We start from the raw sequence: 23,331 nt of genomic DNA, 5'->3' as shown, positions 1-23,331 counted from the left end.
CCTAACCTTCCCCCACACCGAGGCAATAATGGGTCCTGTGTGACCCAGGGTTTGTCCGTGGGTTTGTCTGTGGGAGACTGGCACCAGTGGGCACAAGGAGGATGGGAGGGAAGGAGAGGATCTACAGTACCCACACTCAAACTGGAGGAAATCTCCCCCATGTGGCTTCTGGTTTGTACATGATGCTGCTGTTTGAGTCCCATCCTGCAGCCAGCTCCCTTCATAGAACCATTCAGGCTGGAAAAGCCTTCTGTGCTCCCCCATGCCCACTGCCCTTGTCCCTCAGTGCTACATCCCCATGGCTCTGAACACCCGTGGGCAGCTGTGCAGTGCTGAGCGGCTCTTTGGAGAGGAGATATCCCCTAATATCCAACCTTCATTTGATAAAATCCAAAATTAACAGAGCTAACCCAGGCAGCTGTGAGATGCTGTGGGCGAAGCCGGATGTTCCTCTCCTGTCCTCATTGTGCATGGAGAGGTTCTGGCTTTCCTGTTTAACTTCCCCCAGCAGAAGCAAGGCAGATCATGAGGCACTGCAACACACACAGCTCGCTCTGGTGCCCCCAGTAATCCATCACGTGGGTTTGGGCAGAGGGAATTAAAAGCTGAAGGTGCCCAGAGAAATTGCTGCAGATCTGATGGTTGGTTCTTTTTAATTACCAGCCAGCAGCCCTGGTCTCTCCCGGACTCCAGGGTTCAGTTGGTGACACTGCCCCATAAAGCGACGCTACCCCATGATGTGACACTGCCCCATAATGTATTGCTCTGTTTTCTCGTGGGTCTATGGAGGGCAAAGCAGCCTGGGCATCCCCGAAGATCTGCAAGCAGCTTGCTGCTAGGTGTTTCTTTGAGCCTCAAAACACTGAAGTCATTAAAATTCCCACCTTTCTGTACTGTGGCGTGTGTCGGCAGCCCAGGCTGGGGGCAGGCAGCAGCTGTGTGTGCGGCATCACCTGCTGCCCACCTCCCCGGCGGCCCCAATCCCTGCTCATTGCTCCTACAACCTCACTGGGATCGCACCGGTGACCGACGCAGCCGCTCCACAGCCGCTCCGCAGGGTTTGGCGTGCGGCTCGGTGCCGAGCCAGGAACATAACAAAGTCAGGGGGAAAAAAACAACCAAGCAAAAAAAAAAAAAAAAAAAAGAAAACGCACGAAGTTCCCACTCGCTCCCGCCCGCCACTGACTCCGGATCCCGCTCCGTGCCGCATTTTGGGAGCCGAGTTCCGCCCGCCCGCACCCTCTGTCTGCACCCTCCCAGATCGCTGCCGCCGCCCCGTCTGTCCGTCCGTCCGTGCGGGGCCCCACCGGGCGGGGGGATGATGGAGCCGGCCGGGGGCCCAGGTGAGCAGAGCGTGGGGGGCGGGGGCGGCGCCTGGGGGGTCTGCGGGAATCCCCCCCACCCGGAGCGGGGCTGAGCGGGACTCGGGGCTGTGCGGAGCCGCGGGGTCGGCAGCGTCTCGCATCCCGCATCCCGCATCCCGCGTTGGCATCTCCTCGGGCACCCCGACCCCAGCTCGGCGCTGCGGGAGCCATCGGAGCGCGGTGCCTTCCCCCCATAGGAAAGGGATCGATTTTTAGGGTTACAGATCAGAGCTGGGAGCGCGGTTCCGCTGCCCGTTCCCCGCAGCGAGGTGCGCGGGGTGCGTGGGGCCCGGCTCCGCCGCCGGGCTGACCTTCAGCACCGAGCCTCGCTGCGCTGCATTCTCTTTAGCAAAAAAGCCCGGGGAGAAAATAAAAGGGTGATTTGAGTAGGGTTCCACTTGCTTCAGCGCTCCGGGGGCAGGCAGCCTGCTGTGGGAACAGAACCCCGCTTTCCTTGTGCTCTGGTGGCCGGCATTGCTGCAGCCTTCGTTTGGGTATCGGTGAGGGGAGAACAGCAGGAGGAGGAGGAGGAGGAGGGTTGTTTTGGTCAGGTCTCCGGGTCTGCGAGCTCCAGGCTCCTATCAGCTCCTGCTCTCTGCCGAGGCCCTCCATCTTCCGCCAACCCTTCCCCAGCAGATTCCTTAGTCATAGCCTTCCCAGAGCGAGAGCGAACCAACCCCGGATCCCTGCGCCCGGCAATCCCATGGCACAGGCAGCGCGGAGACAACCCGGCTGCTCTATATTTAGACAGCAGTGACACAGCTGACGGCCCCGGGAGCGCTGGCAGCCCATGGATGCAGCATTTCGGGGCATTACGCAGACCCACGCGTCGCCCTTGAAGCGCTGCGTCGCTCACAGCTCCAGCCCGGGCGTTTTGCTGCTGACCCCACTAATCTGCCCCGCCGGGCTTAACCTGAGTCCATGCTGTGCCCGGAGCGCGGCACGCGGTGGGGTGGCCAGCAGGCTGGGTTTGGGGCTGCGAGGGGGGGGGGATTTGCTGCAATCCGGCCCCGCGCTGCCGCCCCGCGCAGCAGATTGGGAGAATAAAGCCCCGGGGCTGCGATCCCAGCTGGCACCGTGACGCTGCGGCTCCCCGAACGCCGCAGATGGGATTATGGGCGCTTCCCAACGGCGGGTGGAGCGGCCCTGGGGAGAGCTATAAATATCTCTGTGGATTTCTTATAATAAAACATGAATACTGCGTTAGGAACCCTTACGGCAGTTCACCTTCCGATAGCGGCTGGAACCCTGTGTTGGTAGGTAGGCAATGTACAGATTTCTGCCTAAATAAGTTCTTTTCAGGAAACTAAAATAGGAAGGACGGGAAGCAGTGCCCGTTTGGGTCTGCATCCCAGCTGGGAAACTGATCTGACAAGGCAATAGGATGTGCTAAAAGATCCTGCAGTGGGGATGTGCATCCCCTGCTCACCCCAGCAGCTTTGGGAGAAGCAGCCGGGCGCTGCCAGCCCGCTCTCTTCCAGCAGGGCTGAAGCTTTTCATCTTAACCTCTATTTCTGCAGCGTTTTTATTTCCTGATGAAAGCAAAACCCGGCCTGAGCCGTGGTGAGGGCAGACACAGCAGCTCCTGCAGCACGGCTGTCTCTGAGGAGCCCTCATTTCCCATTGGAGTTGTCTTTTCCAACCTTAATGATTTTGCGCTTCTACCAATTTCTCCCCTTGATTTACCACTGGCCTTTTTCAAATGCAAACAGTTCCCTCCTGAACAGAAATGCAGAATGATGCCGTTGCAAGCACTGGGCCTTGCACAGAGCAGGATTTTTCTAGGGCTGCTGTGCGATGGATGCAATACCCCTGCTGTGGAGGTGTCAGCGTGCTTCTGAACTCATCCCTCTCCTCCACCTTGAGATCACACACAGCACATTCTGAAGGCTTGCAGACAAGCTCCTGAGGCCCAGGTTTTCGTGGCACTGAGCTATTTGCAACATGCATGAGGATGGGAATAAGCAGTGAAAGGGGAGCAATGAATGGACAGCAGTTAGGCACGAAAATACCTGATTTTTATCCAAATCCCTGCTTGATGCCTCCATGTAGAGTCCCTGAGCATGGGATGAGTGAGCTGTGCACTGTATCAGGACGGAGGGGCACGATACAAAGCCCCACAGGCAGCAATCCCTGCTGAGCACCATCACAGAGGGCAGAAACGGACAGGGCGATAACGACAGACCCACTGCAAGGCACTAGAACACAAAGTAATGATAAGGTGTGTAGATGAAGGGGAGGAAGGCAGGGAGGGAACAGGAAGGGCTGATATGTGTGCACTGAATGTAGCCCATGGCCAAGTGTCTGCCCCAGAGCAATGACCAGCAGAATGCAAAAACCACAGGCTGCTGTCTTCCCATCTTCTACATTTTGAACCTCCTGGTGAGGTTCAGCTTTTCCTCAGTAACAACTCCCAAGTTGCTCTTTTTTCTTCCTCTCTGTGCTCCAATTGCTTTGGTTGGCCCAGCTGCCATGGAAGCTGCTTGCTGAGGTTCTGGAGATGCTCCCAGTGAGGCCATCCAACCCAAACTCCCCACATACTTGGGATGATTGTACTTCACTTCTGCTCACGTCTTTGTGTGAGCACTTCTATTGCCATCAGCGTTCAGGGCAACCAGTGTTTTCTCTCTAGGTGCTCCAACAGGGACCACAAACACCTCTGAAATGAGCTTATGGCCATTGATTGACAAATGCTTTTGTATTCCTTACAGAATCTGAGCATTCTGGCCAAGCCTGACTGCTGCAGGGGCTCACAGTGCCCTCGGCTGCGGGAAAGCAAAGGTCCTGGTGATAAAGCCATGTCTAACACAAACAAGTCTGAGGCTTTCTCAGGGCCACGTGTGCTTTTCATCAGAGACAAACAAGGCAGGAATCACCAGGTCAGAAGTTCCAAAATAGCAGATGGGGCTCACAAAGGGTTGAATCCTCTCACCACCCTCTCTATCCAGCTCCCTAAAGATCCCAGTCCTGTGGCAAGGCACATAGCACAGCGGTGACCTGCTGTACTACTGAGCAGTCTGCATTTCTCCAGCACATCTAGGCATGGACAGGAGATGAAACCACATGGCTGTCCTTGACTCCAGTCCAAACGTTGCTTATTTATCCTCAGCACAATCCTGACACTGCTCTGGAGTCTTCTTTCCGGCTCTGGATCAAACGCCTTTACCCATTTTAGTGTCACACGCCTATTCCTGGAGCAGTGCAGGGGAAGCAGTGCTCCTGGCCACCCCATGGCACTGCCCCAGTGATGAAGGAAGGCCCAGAGCTGAGGGCGAGGGCTGTCCTTCTCTGTGCACTGGTCATTTACTCCCTGATGTCATTTGGGCTGGAACCCAAAGACTGAGCCTGGTGCTGCAGATGAGGCATGTGGTCACAGGAGGGCCCAGCTGACCCATGCAGGTCAGCCCTGCTGGGGACAGGATGCTTTCAGGGAAAATGGGTGCTTAGAAGAACTGTTGCTTCTGTTGGCCTCGGGGAAGATAAGCAGCAAGGTAAACCCTTTGGCTGTATGCAAGAACATTCACTTGCTGCCTCTTGCAGAAGTTAAAAATGATCTGATAATTGCCACAGCAGTGGAGAGGTAAGATGAGGCATTGTGGTTCTTAGGCCAAGAAGCAACAAAGCCTCAATCACACAGCCTCATAATGACCTACAACTCTTCTCTGAGGTGTAATTATTTCTCCTAGTTCATCAGTGCTGCTTGCTGATGTGAAAGGAGGCAGAGCTAACCCAGACAGGGGCTTGCTGGCTTTAATCAGTTCAATCAGATGTGCTTAACTAGAGTTCAACGAGATGCTCTTATTTAAGATGCTGGCAGCTGGAGAGGCAGCTCTTCCTCTAAGGACAATGACTTAGAGTAAATTTCTTATGGGCTGTGTCCAGAAGGAAAGGTTGGACAGAAAGAAGCAGTGATGCTCTTCTGCTGAAGGAGTGCTGTAGGAGCTCAGGTCGAAGCTAATGCCCATGGATCAGGTTCTTAGCTGCCTGCTGGGGCTGAGCTGGTGTGAGCAGGCAGCACAGAGGCTGTGTGAGGGTTGTTTTGGGGTTGTTTTGGGGTTTGGTTCAGGATGTGGGGCTTCTGTGGGTCAATGTGATGCTGCCATAGGTAGTTCTGGCAGATCTGTAGCAAACCAATTGTCTTTGCTCCAGCTCTCCATAGGGCTCAGGATTTGGTGCTGAAGGGCTCTCCAGAGCATGGCTGCAAGTGCTTCTTAAGAAGGTGAAGGGAAGGTAAAGAAAATTAAAGGAGTGCTGTTGTGTTTTCTTTCCTTTTTTTCTTTTGTTCCCCTCTCTCATTCTCCAGAAAGCCCGTTCTGTGGAATACTCATCAAAGAGCTGTTGAAGGGAACCCAAATCAGGGGCTCTGTGAATTGAGGTGGTTTGACTGGGATTTGAGTGCTTTGAAGATGTGGAAAGACAAAATGTTAATTGTCTGGAGCATGTAGTGATGGGCCAGGGTCCCATTGCAAGGAGTGGGGTGAGAATGAATGGGAAGAGGGAAGTCCTGCCCCTGGGGCTGAGGGGCTTTTTGGAAGTAGAAGTACAAAATCTGAGCTCTGTATGTTTATTTACAGTCAGTGGTAGTGTGGTCTTTCTTGGGGGTGAGATTAAAGGAAACTTCCACACTTGAATTTAAGAATCAAGCAATGAAGTTCTGCTTGATTTTTCTTCCTGGAGTAGAGTGACTGTTGCTCCCAGGTCCGACCACGTGAGGAATGAGGAGCTAAGCTGCTTGAGCAAGCCTTGCTTTCCTTAACAATAAGTGCATTTTTCAGCCCACAAGAGCAACCCCAGCAGAGCCCTGCTGGTACTGCGTGCCCTCATCTGTGCGGTCACACCTGGCTCTGGGCCTCCTGCAGAAACACTCTGTGCTGAGAGGGTTCATGGTTCACAGTGGGATGAATGCCTCCGAACAAATGTTCAGCTCATTGAGTTCTAGAGGTATCGCCCTGGATGGTAAATTAATTTTCAAGCTCTAGTTGTAGTTCTTACAACACTGCGACGTGTTCACGGGGAATTAAGAGTTTAATATTTCACCTTAACTGCTCATCTCGTTAGAGGAGAGCTGGAAGAAAACGAAGTCGCAACCTCCAGATATTTGGTGCTGGATTACAGCTGCCAACACTGACTTTTGCCCAGGAGAGCTGCAGCCCAGCTGGTAGCACAGGGTTGGAGGCTGGGCCACCAAGTGACCTTGGGAGGTCAGCAGTGGGGAGGGAAGAGTTCCCTCCCCAGCCTTTAGCTGGGTGCAGCCCTCCCTAGTGCTGCATGTTCCTACAGCACCTGCCAGCCTCATGGCACACACATGATAAAAACACCTGGATTAGCTGGTGGCATCAATAAACCTTGGGGGATGCTGATGAATTCTTCTAAGCAATTGTTTCCCCGTGTCTTTTTGGTTTTGTTTTTCTTTCTTTGCTCACGCTTTTGGAAGTCACTTTGTTTTTTCTTGACTAAGGTGCTGCAAATGGGCAATGTGAGGGAAGGGAGCACATTCCTATGGGCAAGCATGGCTACCTACTCATAGACAGCAATGCATTAACAGCCCAGTAAGGAGAGTGCAGCAAACTGAAATGCAATCTGCTACCGTGAGCCACTTATGTCAGCTCAACTCATTTTAGTTTGTTTGCTTGTAAATCTGCTTGGTTTTTTTTGGTTATTTTTTTGTTTTTTCCTGAGGAAAATTCTGGGTCACAGATGTATCTCGTTTGCAGTGCAATGTAAAATTGCTGGAGTTACATAAACAAAAACATGCGATGAGGTACGGCTGTGCCAGGTACCCACTGCCCTGCAGTGGGAGAGGGGAGAGTTTAAGCCAAGTGTCAGCAATATTTCAAGTTCTGGTTATTGCTTTCAAAGCAAGCCTGTGTTTATTTATTTATTTTTAAGCAGAGCACTTTGTGCCTTCTTTGTAAGAGATTGGAGGCACAGCTGTTGTGTCTGAATGCACCAACTTCTTTTCCCTCTTCATTTTCTTTTAATTAAAAAAAAATCAATTTGGAAGAGCTGATAATGGTTGCTTCTATGGAGCATCTCTTAGTTCCTCTGTCTCATGTGGAAGGGAAGGATGCTACCAGGTGCACAGAGCTAGGTGTGGCTCATCACATGCTGGGGGATGTGCTTTGTGTTGGTCTGAAGTCTGCGCCCATGTGAACAGCTACAAGGAAACTGGAAAGCTAACAAGATAACAGGTACAGCACCCGGCTGCACTGGCAGGGTTTTGGGGTGTCTGAGAGTGGTAGGATGAAGAGCAATGTTACAGATTAGGGGCCAGTCTGCTGGGAAGGAATTACATGGAGAAGGATCTGGTTGACTTCCCATACCAGTGGTTGGCTGTGAGGCAATGGTGTGCCCTGGTGGCCAAGAAGGCCGATGGGATCCAGAGTGTACTGCCCACAGTGTGGCCAGGATCAAGGGAAGTGATTCTCTCCCTCTGCTCTGTCCAGGAAGGACACAGCTGGAGAACTGAGCTCAGAGCAGGGCTGCCCAGTTCAGAGCAGCCATGGAACTGCTGGGAGAGCCCAGTGGAGAGTGCAGAGATGGTGGGGGCATGGAGCATCTCCTGACGGGGACAGGCTGAGAGCCTTGGGGCTGTGCACATGGGAGGAGAAGCTGAGGGGGCTCTGATCAGTGCTGATCAATATCTAATGGTGGGAGTCGAGTGGGTGGGGCCAGGCTCTGTTCAGTGGTGCCCAGCAACAGGATGAGGGGCACAAACTAAAATGTAGGAGTTTCCATCTGAGCACTGGGAAAAACTTTTTACTTCAAGGTGGCAGAGCCTGCTACAGCTGCCCAGGGAGAATTGGACTGGGAAATCTCCAGAAGTGCCTTCCAACCCTTGTGTTTCTCTGAATGGCTTTGAACTGGATGAGGGGAGATTTAGGCTGCGTGTTAGGAAGAAATGTTTTGCCATGAGGGTGGTGAGGCCCTGAAACCGCTGCCCAGAGAGCTGTAGGTTCCCGTCACTGGAGGTGCCCGACACCACGGATGGGGCTAAGAGAGCTGTCCGTGGCAGGAGCTGGAACTGGATGGGTTTGAGGTCCCTTCTAACCCATTCGGTGATCCTACCTCAAGAACCTGCCGCCAGCTGTACACCCTCCTCCTCTGAGCTTAAGTCGCGCTGGGAGCGGGCGGTGCTGCGGGCGCAGGATGTACGGATGCACCATTTTCCTTAAAGATCTCTCTTTCCACGGGATCGCGGATCGCGGTCGCGGCCCTCCGATTGCTTCCGGGCCCGTGGAGGCGGGCAGAGCTCAGCGGCCGCCCCGTCCCGCCCCGTTCCTCCCCTCGGGGCGGCCGGAGCGCTCATCTTCCGTCCTGCCCGCGGCGGCACGGCAGGCTGCCCGCCCGCCTCGCCCCTATGAGCCTGCTCGGCGGCTACCGCAAGAAACCCGGAGGTGACGGCTATGAATCTTTGCAGCTGGTGGAGAGCGGCGCTGAGGGAGGCGGCGGTGGGCCCGGCGCGGTGGGGGCGGGCGGCCGGAGCCCCGCGCGGCAGCAGCAGCAGCAGCACCGCGCCGACGGCAGCACCATGGACAGCTCCGGTAAGGGCCGCGCGTGGGGACAATGGCAGCGCGGACAATGGCAGCGCTTTGTGCCGGGCTGCTCGCGGCGGGAGGAAGGCGAGGCGGGCGCTGCGAAGCCCTTCCAGCTCGGGGTGCTCTGTGAAATCGGCTCGTGGTGTCCTCTTGGTTTCACCTTCTTTGGAGGAAATGGTTATTTGGAAGGTAAAACGGATCGAGGGTGTTGGGGTCTTTTCCCCGAGTGCGACCGACCGACCTGTTTCCCAGAATTATTGGTTTTCTTTCCCTCACCCAAAAAGCATCATCCAACCAAGGTGCGTTGATTGTGCTGGAGAATGCGGTGCATGCAGCGTTTTTATTTAATCAGGGAGTGGGGGACCAGATGGTCTTCGGGATTGGTAATGGGATAGAGAGCTCTTCAGCTCTGTATCACAGGTCCAAATTTGCCTGGGTCACCAGCCTTCGGGAATACTCATCCAATAGCTTCTCAGTGAGCCGTTGGAAGGAGCCGCTCTGTGTCTGGTTGCTTAGTGGTGCCCATCCCCACCAACACCTACAGCCCGTGCAGGGGGCTTCCAAAGGCCAAACCTGGGCAGGATATGCCTTGTCCAGTCATGGGGGGCCAACCCTGTGTCTATCCATCATGAGGGAGCGATGTCGCAGTGATACCTGCACTGCTCCATGAAAGAAAGGCGTGGGCCTGGGGCACTCAGAAGCATTCCATTCACTGCCTTTGTTTTAACGTGGTAACCTTCTCCAGAGGGACATAAATCCTCTTGACCCATGTCTGGATGTGGGTGAGGAGCCATACCTTGTATTCATTTCACGTTTTCTCTGGTATAATGGGAATAATGTTTTCCTCTTCCTCATTGCCACGTAAATCTGCTTTCCAGAGTTCTTCTTGAGGCTTTGTTTTTTTTGTTTCTTTTGTTTGTTTTGCTTTTTTTAATTTTTCTTCTCACTGCTGGACTTTAGAACTGATTTTAATTTGCTGCTATGATATCTTTGCTATAGTAGCTCTCAATACTAGTGTATGTCAGTAGATTCTTACTCACAGCAGGCTGCCGTGTTACAGTTGTTTGGATCCATGCACTGGCATATCCGCTGCATTGGTTAGATACTGCGGTCTGTTTAACCTCTATCATTAAGGCAATTATCTGAATGAGTTTCCTAGAACTTTCAGAACCACTTACCCCCAGCCAGGCGTGGGCTCACGTCAAGTCACAGCTTTTGTCTGGTGTCAGCAGCGGTGTTATTTCAGTGTTGCTGCTGCAGTCGCTCTGTTCTGTTTCTTCAAGCCATGCCGCTCCCTGCTGAGCCAAAAAGAGGTGTTTGTGGATAGCCAGACAATACCTTTATTTACGGCTTCCGTGCAATATTCACCCATTCCAACAGTTTAGCTGCAAATACAAAGACATCCCAGAGTGCTAATTGTACTGACTCCCTCAGTCTGCTTCTGGGATGCTCTGCCCTTAAATACGTGGGGCTGGGAAGGCCATGGTTAAGGGCTCTGCTTTGTGCACTTGGTGCTCTTGACATCCATGGCAGTGGCTCTCAGTCTGCCCAAATCTTACAGCCACGCTCTGGGCAGCAGGGAGCCTCAGGCCTGATTGTGTGGCCTTTGAGTTGAGTTTAGAGAGGGTTTTTTGGTAATTGTAGTAAATTTGTATGTTGTGCATACAAATACATTTTTTGGAGGGTGTCTAAATCTTCAGGTGAAGTTCAAGAACCTAATGTGAAGCTCTGTTTTACATGTGAATTCCCAGCTTGTATCTGCCTGGTTCATTTAAACACTGGCTGCTGAGAAGTGACAAATTATCAGCCCACAGAAAAGATGTTTTTCTTTGCCAGGGATGAAATTGTAAAAGCTTCAAGAGCTGTATCCACCCCTCAGGTGTGCTTTTGGCTTCTGGTCATTTGGTAATTGAACTGTGGGGCAATTTATCTCTAATGCTGTGTGGAGATGTGTCATTCTGGGGGGAGATTAGGTAGCACAATAAGGGAAAGACAGGGCAATAAGGTGGCTGCGGTTTTGGCTTACTAGAGCAAGGGAAATAAAAAAAAACCCACAACATTTTTCTTAAAAAAATTAGAGAATATATTCAAAGGAAATATTTGAGAGTCTTCCACAAGGTCTAACTTCACCTGATAGGCAGCAGCAGAGAGTTTTCCAGCCAGGAGCAGAGATCTGGGACCCTGGGGGGAGGAGAGCTTGAGGTGTGATGGCGGTGGCAGTGATGTGTGATGGGGGTGGCAGGGCATTGGAGCCTCTGCACCCAACAGTGATGTCTTTGGGGCATCCTGGCCCAACCAGAGCTCTTTCTGTGCATCCCTCCCACCCCGCCTCCTGTACTTTCCAGGAGTTCTGTTGCGTTATTTTTCCCTCTGGTTGTAGATGATGGTTTTGCATGTGGCAGAGCAGCTGCTGCCTCTGTTATCACAATGACTGGGAGATGCCTTGGGTGCTATGGAAGTCTGACTGGTGAGGAATGGTGCTGAAGGCAAAGTGCTGATGGCTGTCGGGCAAATTATGGGTTGCTTTAATTTGTGCAGCTACTCCTGTTGGTGCTGCAATGACACAAACTCATGTGAGCTGCCCAATGTTGGTTTGTGTTTTTGTTGTTGTTGTTTTTGGTGGGGGTACTGGTGTGCTTGGGCAGTGTAAGTGGAAATTCCTGCCCATATCTGTCCCTCACTGTTGGGTTGGGTTCAGCTCAATGGAATCAGGAGCTGCCCCCCACCAGGACAGGCTGCCCAGGGCCCCAACCACAATCAAAGAAGGGATTGGTAGGGACCTCGAGATCATTGAGTCCAACCCTGTGCTAGAGCAGTTCCCTACAGCAGATTGAACAGGTGGGTGTCCAGAAAGGTCTAGAATATCTCCACAGTAGAAGACTCCACCACCTCTCCAGGCAACCTGTTCCAGTGCAGTCACCCTTACTGTAAAGAAGATCTTCCACATGTTAGTATAGAAAATCCTATGTTCAGGTTTTAGGCCATTACTCCTTGTCCTATTACTGTGCACCACCGAGAAGAGCCTGGCCTCATTCATTTGCTTCCTATTTTCCTTTAGAAATGTATAAACATTTATCAGATCCCTTCTCAGCCTTCTCCTCCCCAGGCTGAACAGACCCAGGTTACTCAGCCTTTCCTCGTGTGGGAGATGCTCCAGGCATCTCACATTTAAGTTCTGTGAGGCACGAACACTGTGTGCAACTTCAGTGTGTTCCTGTAGCTGCTGAGCTCTCAACACCTGATGCAGTCCTTCTCACAGCCCTGCCACGTGTGCTGGATGCCTTGTAGTAGCAGGGTCATGGTGCCTAGGTCCACACTCTGATGGGCCCTTGCATTGCAGCTCGCTCTTTCCAAAAGCTGCAGGATTCAGGGATGGAGGAGAGGTGAAGGGAGAGTTGTGCTGGAGCTGGCAGGACACAGAACATTGCAAGTCCAAAACCAGAATCCCAAGAAGAGCATTTGTGTGGTTCTCCCTTTGTCATTTTAACCTGTTAATTTCTGAAAGTGCTCGGAAGAATCCAGCAGTGAAGATTCAATCGATTTTGGCTTTTGCTGTGGCATTCAATCATGCTTGCTTAGCAGCATGCTGCATGCTGGAAGAGGAGGAGGGAGCTTTAGGAAACACGGGGAGATGAAACGTGTTACAAAAGGAGCCAAGCCTTTCTGCGTCCCTCTGGGATGTTTACAAACTCCCTGATCTACGAAATGGCTTTGGGACACTCACAGGATAGCCCGACTCACGCTCAAACTGCCTCGGGCAGCATAACTGCAAAAGAAAATGATTTACATCAATCGCAAGTGTACCAGTCGGGGTTTCTTCCGCTGCTTCACACCTGCAGACCTGACCTCTTGCACATTGGTGATTGCTTTTCACTGAGTCAGGAGAGAGACATCTCCATGTCACTGGCATGGGGACAAAGGCCGGGGCTGACAATGTTGTCTTGTCCTCTTTTCTCCCCGCGTTTTCCAACAAGGAGGCTCAGCTTAATGGCTCCTTTGTTTGGTTGTGTGTTTGGGACACTTGAATGGTTTGGTGTTGGCAGTAGCTTTTTTTTTTTTTTATCCTTTTTTCTTTCTTCTTTCTTTTCTCTCTCTCTCTCTTTTTTTTTGTTTTTGGCATAGGGAGAATGTCAATTGGCTTTGAGGAGCAATTTCACAGTTGTGCTGAAATTTCCGCGTTCCAGCCTCAAATGCATTTGGTCACTTAAGTGTAACTTTCATAAATAAAGGAAACCATATAACAAATGGGGAAAAAAATCCTGAGAAGGAGATATTCTTTCCCCTCCCAATGTTATTTCTCTTTTAACTGACAAAACAAAGTGTCCTCTCTTCATCTTATGTATTGATTTGTTAACAGTATGAGCAGTATTTGTTAGTTAATTTCTCAAGCAACAGCAGAAATAACTTAATTCTTAAAATCTCTGTGAAGTTTACATTTAGGCAGTCTCCAACGAACCTTAAATCAGCAAGCTTTGTGCTCCTGTTCCATTACCTCCAGACCTGTAGCCAGAAGGGGCTCCTGGGCTCCCTCCCTGCTCCAGGCAGCTCAGGGCTCTGAGAGCTTTACCACTATGGCTCATGGCCCTGTCCTGGCCCACGCACAGCAAACTGAGCACAGAGAGCGATGAAGTGCTTGTGGGAGGAGGAATGCAGCTTTTCTTTGCAACCCTGAGAAGGAGGCACCAGTGGATGTTTTGCCCAATGTCAGCAGAAACGCACTGCAATGTTCCCATGCCAGCAATCCCTTGTAACGAAGCCCAAACCTGGGACTGTACAAAGCATCTCCTTTAGGAGCCTTGTGGTTTGTAGACTGACAGCATGGTTGGGTTGGAAAGGCCCTTGGAGCCCATCCAGACCCATCCCTGCTGTGGGGACACCTCCCATCATCCCCTCCCTGGCCATCGGCACCTCTGGGCTGAAGCTCCACATGGGTGCAGTGCCAGAGGACTTCAGGAAAGCTGCAGTAAGTGAAGAAACAAACAACGAAAACAGCCACCACAAACAACTGTTCCCTCACTCGAATCAATTATTAAGATGCCTCAGTTCCACAGCCCATCCTCTCCCAGCTTTGGCAGCTGTGCTCGTACACTCGTGGTGGGGGTGTTGCTGTTAGTTTTGCAGACAACCACTTGAGTTTTGAGATACCTGTGCTCACCGTGGGAGGGAATCTAACACAAGCAGGAATCTGGGGCAGCTGCGAGGAGGGGGTGGAAGAGGCAGGTAGCCAAATATTAGCAGAAACGTCAGTCTGTGCGGCCTCTGAGATTCCGAGGAGCTTTCCAGAGGGTTGTGCAGGCAGCAGTGCCCTCTTTCCTGGTGCTGTTGGGTGCCTGTGCCCTGCTGCTCTCTCCCAGCCCTTTCTAACCCCCTGGCAACCCATGCAGTTCCTTTGGTAAATGTGGGGCAGCCCTGGCTCTCTGTGATTGGGGTGTGTGTGAGAGCAGGGATGCTTTGGAGTCTGTTCTTCAGTGCTTACGTGCTGGGAGGAGTGGGGGAGGTGGCTCAGGGCTTTGGGGCTGTGCTCTTCAAAAACACAGCTGGCAAGTGAAGCACTCAGTCCTGAATGCTATTGATTGTCACTGGATGCAGAGGAGCCACCTGCCTGGATATCATCCTCAGGTAGAGACTTGATGCTTCCCCCTTGAAATGGAAGCGTGAACTCTTCCAGTAATGTCTGTGCATTGATTGCAGTCCCCATGAGTGTGGGGATGGGGCAGAGTCATGCTGTGGTGGAGCTCCTAAACCTGATATAGAGCCTGGGATGGTGTCTCCTAATGCTGGTGTAAAACACGCCCTTCCCTAGGCAGGTTTTGCTGAGGGATGAACGTGAGCAAAACAGCATCGTGTTTTGCTGGGTGCTCCTTAAAAAAAAAAAAACCACAACAATTGAAGCATTGTTGTGAAGCCACAACAACAGCATCTCAGCCTCTCTCAGATGGGAGTCTTTACAAGGGCCCTTTCTGCCCAGCTCAGGGTGCCTGTGCTGTGTCTCTGGCTCCCCACTGTGCCCCACTCCATCTGTGGAGGGCGACAGGCAGCCCCAACCCTGGGGAAGGGCTCAGTGCTTCCAGAACACTGGGAGGGGGCTGTGTGCGAGGCAACTACAAGCTTCATCTCAGTGCAGGGTCAGGCTCTTGTGGCGCTGTCGAAGCAGAACGCAGAAGAGCATCTGATGTTCCCAAAGCTGCCCCCATTGCTTTGGATTAAAGGAGAGATGAAATAATGGAATTATGGAATGGTAGGGAGTACCTTGGTCCCTGGTTTGGATTGGTTTGGAAGGGAGGGTCAGGTTGGATGCTGGGAGACATATCTTCTCTCAAAGCGTGGTCAGCACTGGCACAGGCTGCCCAGGGCTGGGGACTCACTGTCTTAGAGCTGTGGGGATGTGGCACTGAGGGACATGGGCAGTGGACGTGGGGGGCTGGGCTGGGGCAGGCTTGTGGATCCTGGAGGGCTTTTCCAACCTGACTGGTTCTGTGGTTCTAAAGGAAGCGCAGACAGTAGCTCCCTGAGCAAAAGGAGTGTGACCTTGGAGACCGTGTTGCATAGCATGGACAGGCTGAGGTGAACTTGCTTTCTTTCCTGTGGTTTCATGTCTGCATTTTGTCTGCCCTTGGCATGAAAAAAGAGTTTGTTTACTCCTGCTAAGTAACCTATGACATACAGCACTTAGCTGCCTGATCCTCCATTTGCAGACGTCTTGCTTTCACCTCCCGCTCCCAAGCCAAGTATTGCTTCATCAGCACTGACTGACAGTCTTAAATGCCTCTTAAATGTCGGCTTGATTCCCAGCAGGGCTGGAAGTCGCAGCCTGTGGCTCTTAGCAATGTGGGTTGCTGGGGGGGTCTGGTGCTTGGAAACCCACCAAACATTTCTGATATGCAGGAAAAGCTTCCATAACAGGAAAGTGAGCAAAGCAGTGCCATCCGTCAGCTGTCTGTCTGCATGCAGGTTAGTTCTGTAGCGTGGCTAATAGGCTCCTGTTGCTGGATTTGCTGTGCTGAAGGCGAGCAGACTGCAGAGGGTCTCTTGGTGGGATTCAGTCTCTCCTGATGCAGCAGCTGCTGTGGTGTTTTGGCTGTTTGTGCTTGGAGTTCTCCTGCACTGCACATCCTTTTCCTGATGCTCTGAAATTAGCTGGAGAACAAGGAGAGAGATCTGAAGTGCTTTAATAAAATATCAGTGCTCTCCAACTCCCATCCATACTGCATGAGGCTGGTGCTGTGCAGAGGCTCCTTCACCTGCAGTCTGTCCAGATGTGTGGAATTCCACCCAGTGGCTGCTGATGAGAGGGGACTGTTGCAGAACACTCCTGTACAACTTGCTTTAGCTCTGCAGGGAGGTGCAGCAGGATGGTGCTTTGGTGGTGGCTGCTGGAGGTTTATCCTGAACTCCAAACAGTCCCTTCCTGGGGGAGGCATTAGCTCAGAGCAAGGAGCTTCAGCTGTAACAAAGCCAAACTCCAGCTTATCAGCCAAATGGGAGAAGCCAGGTGGACAAGGAGGGAATGGTTTAAAATTAAAAAGGGGAGATTCGGGTCAGACATTAGGAGGAAATTCTTCCTCACGAGGGTGGTAAGGCCCTGGCACTGCTGCCTGGAGTAGTGTGGGTGCCCCATCCCTGGAGGTGCCCGAGGCCATGGATGGGGCTTTGGGACTGTGGATGGTGTCCCTACCTGTGGCTGGGGTTGGGACTGAGAAGACCCTTCCAGCCCAACTCATTCTGTGGTTCTGTGGTTCTATGGAAGTTGTCTTGCTTCCATAATGCTCCACTGACCCAAAGCACATCATGCAGAGATGATCCCTACCATCAACCAGCGAGAGCCGACCTGCGCACCGCAGCTCAGGTGTGCTGTGCTGCAGTGAAAGCCCAATGTGAACCATTCCTTCATAGGGAAATGAAAAGGCTGCAGTTAGCAAGTGATCCCTGTGAAACCTGTGCCATGAATACAGTTCAGAGGCGTGTCTCTGGAGCCAGCTGGGGAATGTCCTGTAACTGGGTTAACAGAGAGTTCTTGCTGCATAAGGAGCAAGATGCATCTCATGCATCAAAAGTAATTCTCCATAACAAGACTTCTAGACAGCAACTAGCACACTGCTGAGTTAACGGAGCTGCTGTGTGCTAACAAGCTGAAAGGTAGAAAAAGCTGCCACTAAGTCAAGGCTTGCCCAAATGGTGCTGATCTCCAGGTCTGTCTGGGCTACAAGGGATGGCCAGCTCTTCCCTTTGGGCCCAACAAGTGTCCTTGTGGCCTGGCTTGGGGTTGGGGGCAGGCAAGGATGACTGCTGCCTCATTTGCAGTGCTGAAATCCAGGGCTCTGCCTGTCCAGGTGCCCCTGTCCCACAGCTCCTGCCTGTGAAACTCCTGGTGTCCTTCAGAAGGGTCTACAGGAGCTCTGAAGGTCCCCATTCTCAAGAGGGACTTAGCACAGAAATGTTCTATTCAGCAAAATCTGCGGGAGCAGGCTGTTTTGTTTTCTTTTTTTTCTTTTTAATCAGATTTTTTGGCTGCTCTTGTGGGTTTCTGCATACGCTGTCAGATCTGTGTGCTAATGCATTAACGCTTTCTGCTCTGCTGCTGGGACCTGTCATGCACATCTTTGTGCTTTGCAGGAAATGCTGCCCATGGGAAGGGACCTTGGACCCATTTGTTTTGCTCCTCTGCGTAACAAAGACCGTGTCATAGTGCTAACAGACAGACAGCACTGAGGTTCTGCTCTGACACAGTGACAGAAAGATGCCCAAGCAAATCACTGCATGGGGCGCCATGCCGAGTGCTGCTGTGCTGCAATTCTCCTTTCCTGAAGATTCTACGTCTTCCATGTTCTCAAAGCCTTTCTGCTACTCTGTTAGAGAGCTGCCAAGAATGCAGTTTGTCCAGCACTCACTGGTCCTCAGATCTCTTTGCCCCTCCTTTCCTCATTCCAAGTTCCCATCTTTCTCCCTTCCTTTCTTTTAAAAATGGACCTGCAGAACTGAGAGCACCTTCTGAACGTCACTTCTTCCCTCCTCCCTCGAGTATCCTAACACAGTAATGTGAAAGCAGAGTGTTTGAAGAGAGATCAAACACTTGGAAGCCAAGGAGCTAATTGTTTTTTTATTTTTATTCTTTAATCGCACTCAAAATAGATATTTAGGATTGGTTTGGAAAAGAAATGTTCCTTTGCCATGAGAGGGCATCCTCTGCTCCGAACTGGGCATGGTGCTCTCAATCTTTTTATGTGTGCAATAAAGAGGAAAAGATATTGCTTTCAGCATTCCCAGTTTGCACGTGCATCATGTGGATCACAACCACATCGCCGTGCATTAAGCACCCTTTGTGCACAGCAAAATAAGTAACATCACTTTACCCATGGAGTCTCCTGTTTACCAATATATTCCATATTTATTGATATCTCCCTCCATATTTGAAAGAGTGGATGGCATTTAAATGGGTTTGGTACTCTACCCAGTGAATTGATTATAGAGATAGTATTTTTCATGTTCCTTCATAGTCTTAATGCCCCTAGAACATTTCTTCTTGTAGTGTGGTACTTCAATAGCAGGCATTCCACAGAACCAAAGGAGTTAGAGCTGTAAGGTCTCTCAGCAAAACATATGATAAGCACAGTCGGTGCCACCAACCTGCCCTAACCTTGACAAATCTCCTGCTTTTCTGAGTGCTGGAGTAATTAATAATGGATAGGATGCTCTGTTACATTTTGCCCCATGGCTCTGAAGCAGGACAAATGTTTTCAGACTTCCCGGGTGCTCTGTGAAAGGCAACTCTTAGTGGATGCTCATTAAAACTACTTGAGACTGTGGCACACATTTCCATAGGTTGCTTGTTGCAGCAGTTAACTTTCTGACCGATCTGACATAATAATGAGGTAACAAATGTATAATTAAAGTAATGTAGTCAAAGCTTGCTAAGATCAGACAGTTGAGTCCTTGTAATTTAGGTAGCCAAGAGCTTTGTTTATAGATAATAAGCAGTTAAAAATATAATTTTATTGGTTGGTTTCCAATAACTCGGTTCTACAATAAAGCAAAACCATGTCTACTCAAGTCTACCTTCAACTTCATACTTTACTTTTCTAACAACAATAATGGTGATAAGACAACAATTAACACAGCAGTGATATAATAGGAGTAGCTGCAATGAATTGGGTCTTGGTTAAGAGATTGGAACAGTAATTCTGATATAACTGCAAAATGCAGCCTTGTGAGGACGGATGCCACGTCACAGTCCATCAAAATCATGATTTAAATGGCTCTTGTTCTGTGTTAGTCTCCTACTGACTTTGCAACTTCATGATGTTTCAAGCTGTGAGGAAAAAGCTTGAAAAGAAAAGGAGATGAGCTCTGCACTGCTTTCTCCCCATCAGTGTGATGATTCCTGTGTTAATGCTGCATTAGGAATATCCAAAAATGTTCTATTTGTCAGCAAGAGAGTTTAATTCCTGCGCTTTCTTCTTTTCTGTCTGCCATCTTCCACTCAAACAAATCAGACTGGTCTCTTAAGTGACTTGAGATTGCTCTGATGGTTTCTGCTCTGTGCATAGTCATGGGTGTCCTCTGTGCATGTGGTGATAAGACAACATTCTGTCATCCAGCCCCTGGAAGCTGTGAGTTACACAAAAGAGCTGTGGCCTATACAAATGTCCCTTTCTTGTCCCTGTGGAAGCAGTTGTTGGTTTGGCCTTGGCTATGTGCTGAAGAGCTTTGGGTCGTGTTGAGAGGTGAGGAAGCTCGACTGGTGGTTGTCCATCCTGTACCAGCACCAGTTAACCTGTGCTGAGTTGCTGATGGATTCTGTGCCTAGCCAGCAAGAACGTGCCCTCTGTAATTATACTCAGTAACTCTGGTGGTCCCTTCCAGTTTGGGATATTCTGTGATTCGAATCTCTGCACAATCATGACTTTAATAAGCAAAACTTCTTTTGCCGTGCTCAATATGTGACAGGGCACATGAATACATTCAGTCTGAGTAGAGCAATGGGTTTGTTGGTTCTGTGAGTTTGTTTCAAACAAGTGATGTTGGATTTGGTTCTGTTGTATTTGAAGGTGCCTCATCACCGGACATGGAGTCCAGCTATGGGGGAGGCTTGCTGGATATGGTGAAAGGAGGAGCAGGGAGGCTCTTCAGCAATCTGAAGGATAACCTAAAGGATACTCTGAAAGATACGTCTTCGAAGGTCATGCAATCTGTTGCCAGGTATGGTACAGTTGAGGCAGGCAAATGCAGGTAATATCATTAGCTGCGGGGTGCAAGTCTGAGCTGCCATCTTAGCTGGCACAACAGCTGACCTAACGAAGGTGGAGGGGAAAATCACAAATTACTTCTGTAATTCTGTCCCATAGTTGGGTATTTGGCCTCAAGGAAGCAGGAGACCAAAGTAAATGAATAATGAATGAGGATCAACGTCCAGAAATCTGGAAAAGGCCTTCCCAATGGCAGTGGGGCATTTGATCTCTGATTCCTTCATTAACACCCGTGGGGTCCTTCTGCTCAGCCTCTGCTTGAGTCGTTTGTCACTGAAAGTTGGCTCGTGTTGTATGGGACTCCTCACGCTGATGTAACTGTTCCATTTGCTAAAGCCACTTCTTGAGCTGAAGAAAGGGCTGAGGTGACTTTGCTTTGGTCAGCTCTGCTGGCAGTGGTCCCTGCGCTTTGCACTCCATCGTCCTCTGAGGAATGTGGGGCTACAGTAAATTAAAGACATGTAATGTATGCAACTCCTCAGAGGCCTTGATAGACTAAGTGCTTAATTGCTAGAGATTTCTTCTGAAAACTGGCACTGAAAATTAATGACAAAAGGGAAAAGGGACTTTACCGGGGGTCCACTTAAAAGGAAGGCTGGGTCACCGTCTACAGTAAGCTATCTATAGCTTCTGCTTAAAACACAAAGATGAAGTACAAGTCATCAGTTCTAAGATCATTCTCTTCCTTGCATTGAAAGTGGGAAAATACTGTTCTGGTTCCTGTAAAGCACTGTGTTCTGTAAATACGTGTGTAACATCTGTCTCCTTCTTTGTCTCCTTTTAGTTACACCAAGGGAGAGCTAGATATTTCATACATTACCTCGAGAATCATAGGTAAGTGCTGCTTACCAGATATATAGAGCTTGTAGTGTCTCAGGGTTCAGAGGTTCATAAGCATGAAATGGTACAGGCTCAGTTTAGCTTGTTCTTAACATTTCTAGTGATGTCTTTTCCGGCTGAAGGCGTTGAGCTGGGATTCAGGAACCACATTGAAGATGTCCGGACATTTCTGGATTCCAGACACCCTGACCACTACACAGTCTTCAATTTGTCACCCAAGTACTATCGCAGTGCCAAGTTTCACAACAGGGTGAGTATATCTTCCAAGGGATTGATAGCAGTGGGGGGAAACTGAAAGGTGGCAAAAGAACCTGCTCCTGTCTCTCCTGTGTGTGGCAGAATGTAATAAGGTGGAAAAGGAATTATAGGTGTTTTAAAGCTGCTGTGGTCTTTTTTGGGTTTTAGCTGATACCCAGGGCTACAGGGACTAAAGAGATTTAGTCCCTGTATTAATGAGATGTGTTAGGAGTCTGTGAGAGTGGCATTGCACTGAGATGAGCCTGTGTGCTCTTGGCTCCTACACTGGTAGATCCCCATCCCTGCAGACATGGAAGATCAGGAGATGGGGCTCTGAGCACCTGGAGTTGTGGATGTCCCTGTTCATTGTAAGGATCTTGGACCAGGTGGTCTTTAAAGGAACCTTCCCACACAAAACGATTCTATGATTGCTGTCAGAAGCTGCAGCAAAGAAATAACCTTTAGTTTCTCATGCACTTACTCCTTCTGAAGCTCACCTTATTTAATACACAGACTCAAATGTATGATGTGGGGTGTCTGAGCCCCAGTGGGTTGCTACTGGGACTCCTAATAAATAGCCAAGTGCTGGCAGTGCCTGGAGCAGATTACGGCCATGGGTTACCATGTGAGATCATCTGATGGGGGATGAGGGCTTTATAGGAATTTGAAGATGGCCTTGCAAGGTTTCTAACAAAAGTGCTTTGAAATAAGTGATCAATAAAAGAAGGTACTTTGTTTTCATGTTGAAGAGTCCTCCAGTTGTGTTTAGTCAAGCAGGAGGACTTAGCACACAAAGCATGGGGCTGGGAACTGCATCTAAGGTGGATTTTTGGCTTTTTCTATAGCATGTTACAATTAAAGAATACACCTCCAGTCTCTGTCCCACTTTCCTTCTCTAAAACCAGGATGTCATATGGGAGCAGTTCAGGGCTGTGGTTCATCAATGGCTTTTAGAGGATATCTCTACAAAATAATGCTGCTGAAATGCAAGATTAAATCTCATCTTTCAGAAAGCTTCCTGTTTATTCCCTCTCCCACAAGGGAGTGATGATTTTCTTTTTTCTATCTTTCATTAACTCCAACTGAAAAGGCAGCATCAGCTGCTGGACTGACCCCTCTGTTGGGGTGAGCCCCATGCCTCGTGTTGGCTTGAGGTGTAGCCGAGTCTATCCTCAGCAATTGCTCTGATCACAGATAGCCACTCACTGGAAGCAGATCTCCCAGCAATTAGTAAGCAGTCATGGCTTCAAATATGAGGTCATGAAGTAAATCAACAAGAAAAGCTAATTAAAAAGGGCTGTAAATCTTCTGTCTTGCTTGGGTTTGGTGCATCAGTGTCAGTGAGAGGAGACAAATCTACTTTTGACAGCCCAGCTTTAAACAAACACCCCTTGGTATATTAGTTGACCTGGCCATTACTCCTCCATCCCCTGTACTTCATCTCCTACCTTCCTATGAGACTTGCCAGCTACTTTGTATGTCACTCCTGAATCTGACCAAGAGCTTTGTATTGCTTTCACACACACAAAGGAAATGATGGATCTTTCAATAAAACATTCTACTTTCAGGTGATGAGCTAGGAAATACAGCCTCCAAGTATCTCTCAGAAAGATGAAATGTGCACAACAAAATGCGTGAGATGAGATGAAACACAAAAGAATTGTAAATATGAATTTGAACCTCATCTCTAGTGGGGAATAAGATACTAACAGGCCACCAAGAAAGTGAAATCACCTGGAGAGTATCTTCTGCTTTGGATGAGCTCAAGTTTTGAGAGAGACACTTGTTCTTTGAAGGGAATGGCTTCCTAATTTCTATCTCCTTCAGATCTCCTGTGCTCTAAGACCAAAGAGGGTCACGATGTGCCATGGTGCAGGAGGGAGATGACAGTGAATGCCCTGTGGGGCCATTGTCTGCCTCGAGGTGGGGGCACAAAGCCCTGAGTGCCCAGCGCAGTGCAGAGGAGAGGGAATGCAAGCAGTCAGAGCTCTAATCTGGTTGTGCTCTGCTCCGCTCGCTGCCCAGCAGGAGAGCTCACATCTGCTGGAGAAAACGTGAACAGTTTGAGAACATATAACTCAAATCTAGCATTAAACAAAGCCATGCTTC

The 23,331-nt window shown here is 50.0% G+C and overlaps 1 protein-coding gene across 3 annotated transcripts in view; it reads left to right on the top strand.

Annotated features, from left to right (window-relative positions):
* The first annotated feature begins 1,198 nt into the window (after positions 1-1,198).
* DNAJC6 (DnaJ heat shock protein family (Hsp40) member C6) overlaps positions 1,199-23,331 on the top strand; it is a 39,281-nt gene continuing 17,148 nt past the window's right edge. The window contains exons 1-5 of one of the 3 annotated variants that reach the window (XM_048944279.1): positions 1,212-1,343; positions 8,785-8,908; positions 19,948-20,098; positions 20,930-20,979; positions 21,087-21,235. In XM_048944279.1, the coding sequence (XP_048800236.1) occupies positions 8,896-8,908; positions 19,948-20,098; positions 20,930-20,979; positions 21,087-21,235 (363 nt within the window). In that variant the 5' untranslated portion in view covers positions 1,212-1,343; positions 8,785-8,895. Of the gene's footprint in view, positions 1,344-8,724; positions 8,909-19,947; positions 20,099-20,929; positions 20,980-21,086; positions 21,236-23,331 lie in introns of those variants that run through there. The other 2 variants (XM_048944278.1, XM_048944276.1) reach the window with 2 other exon arrangements.

Source organism: Lagopus muta, chromosome 5, assembly GCF_023343835.1.
Source record: "Lagopus muta isolate bLagMut1 chromosome 5, bLagMut1 primary, whole genome shotgun sequence".
NCBI lineage: Eukaryota > Metazoa > Chordata > Aves > Galliformes > Phasianidae > Lagopus > Lagopus muta.
The sequence above is the reverse complement of the archived record's forward strand: the minus strand, read 5'-3'. Positions and strand labels throughout refer to the sequence as shown.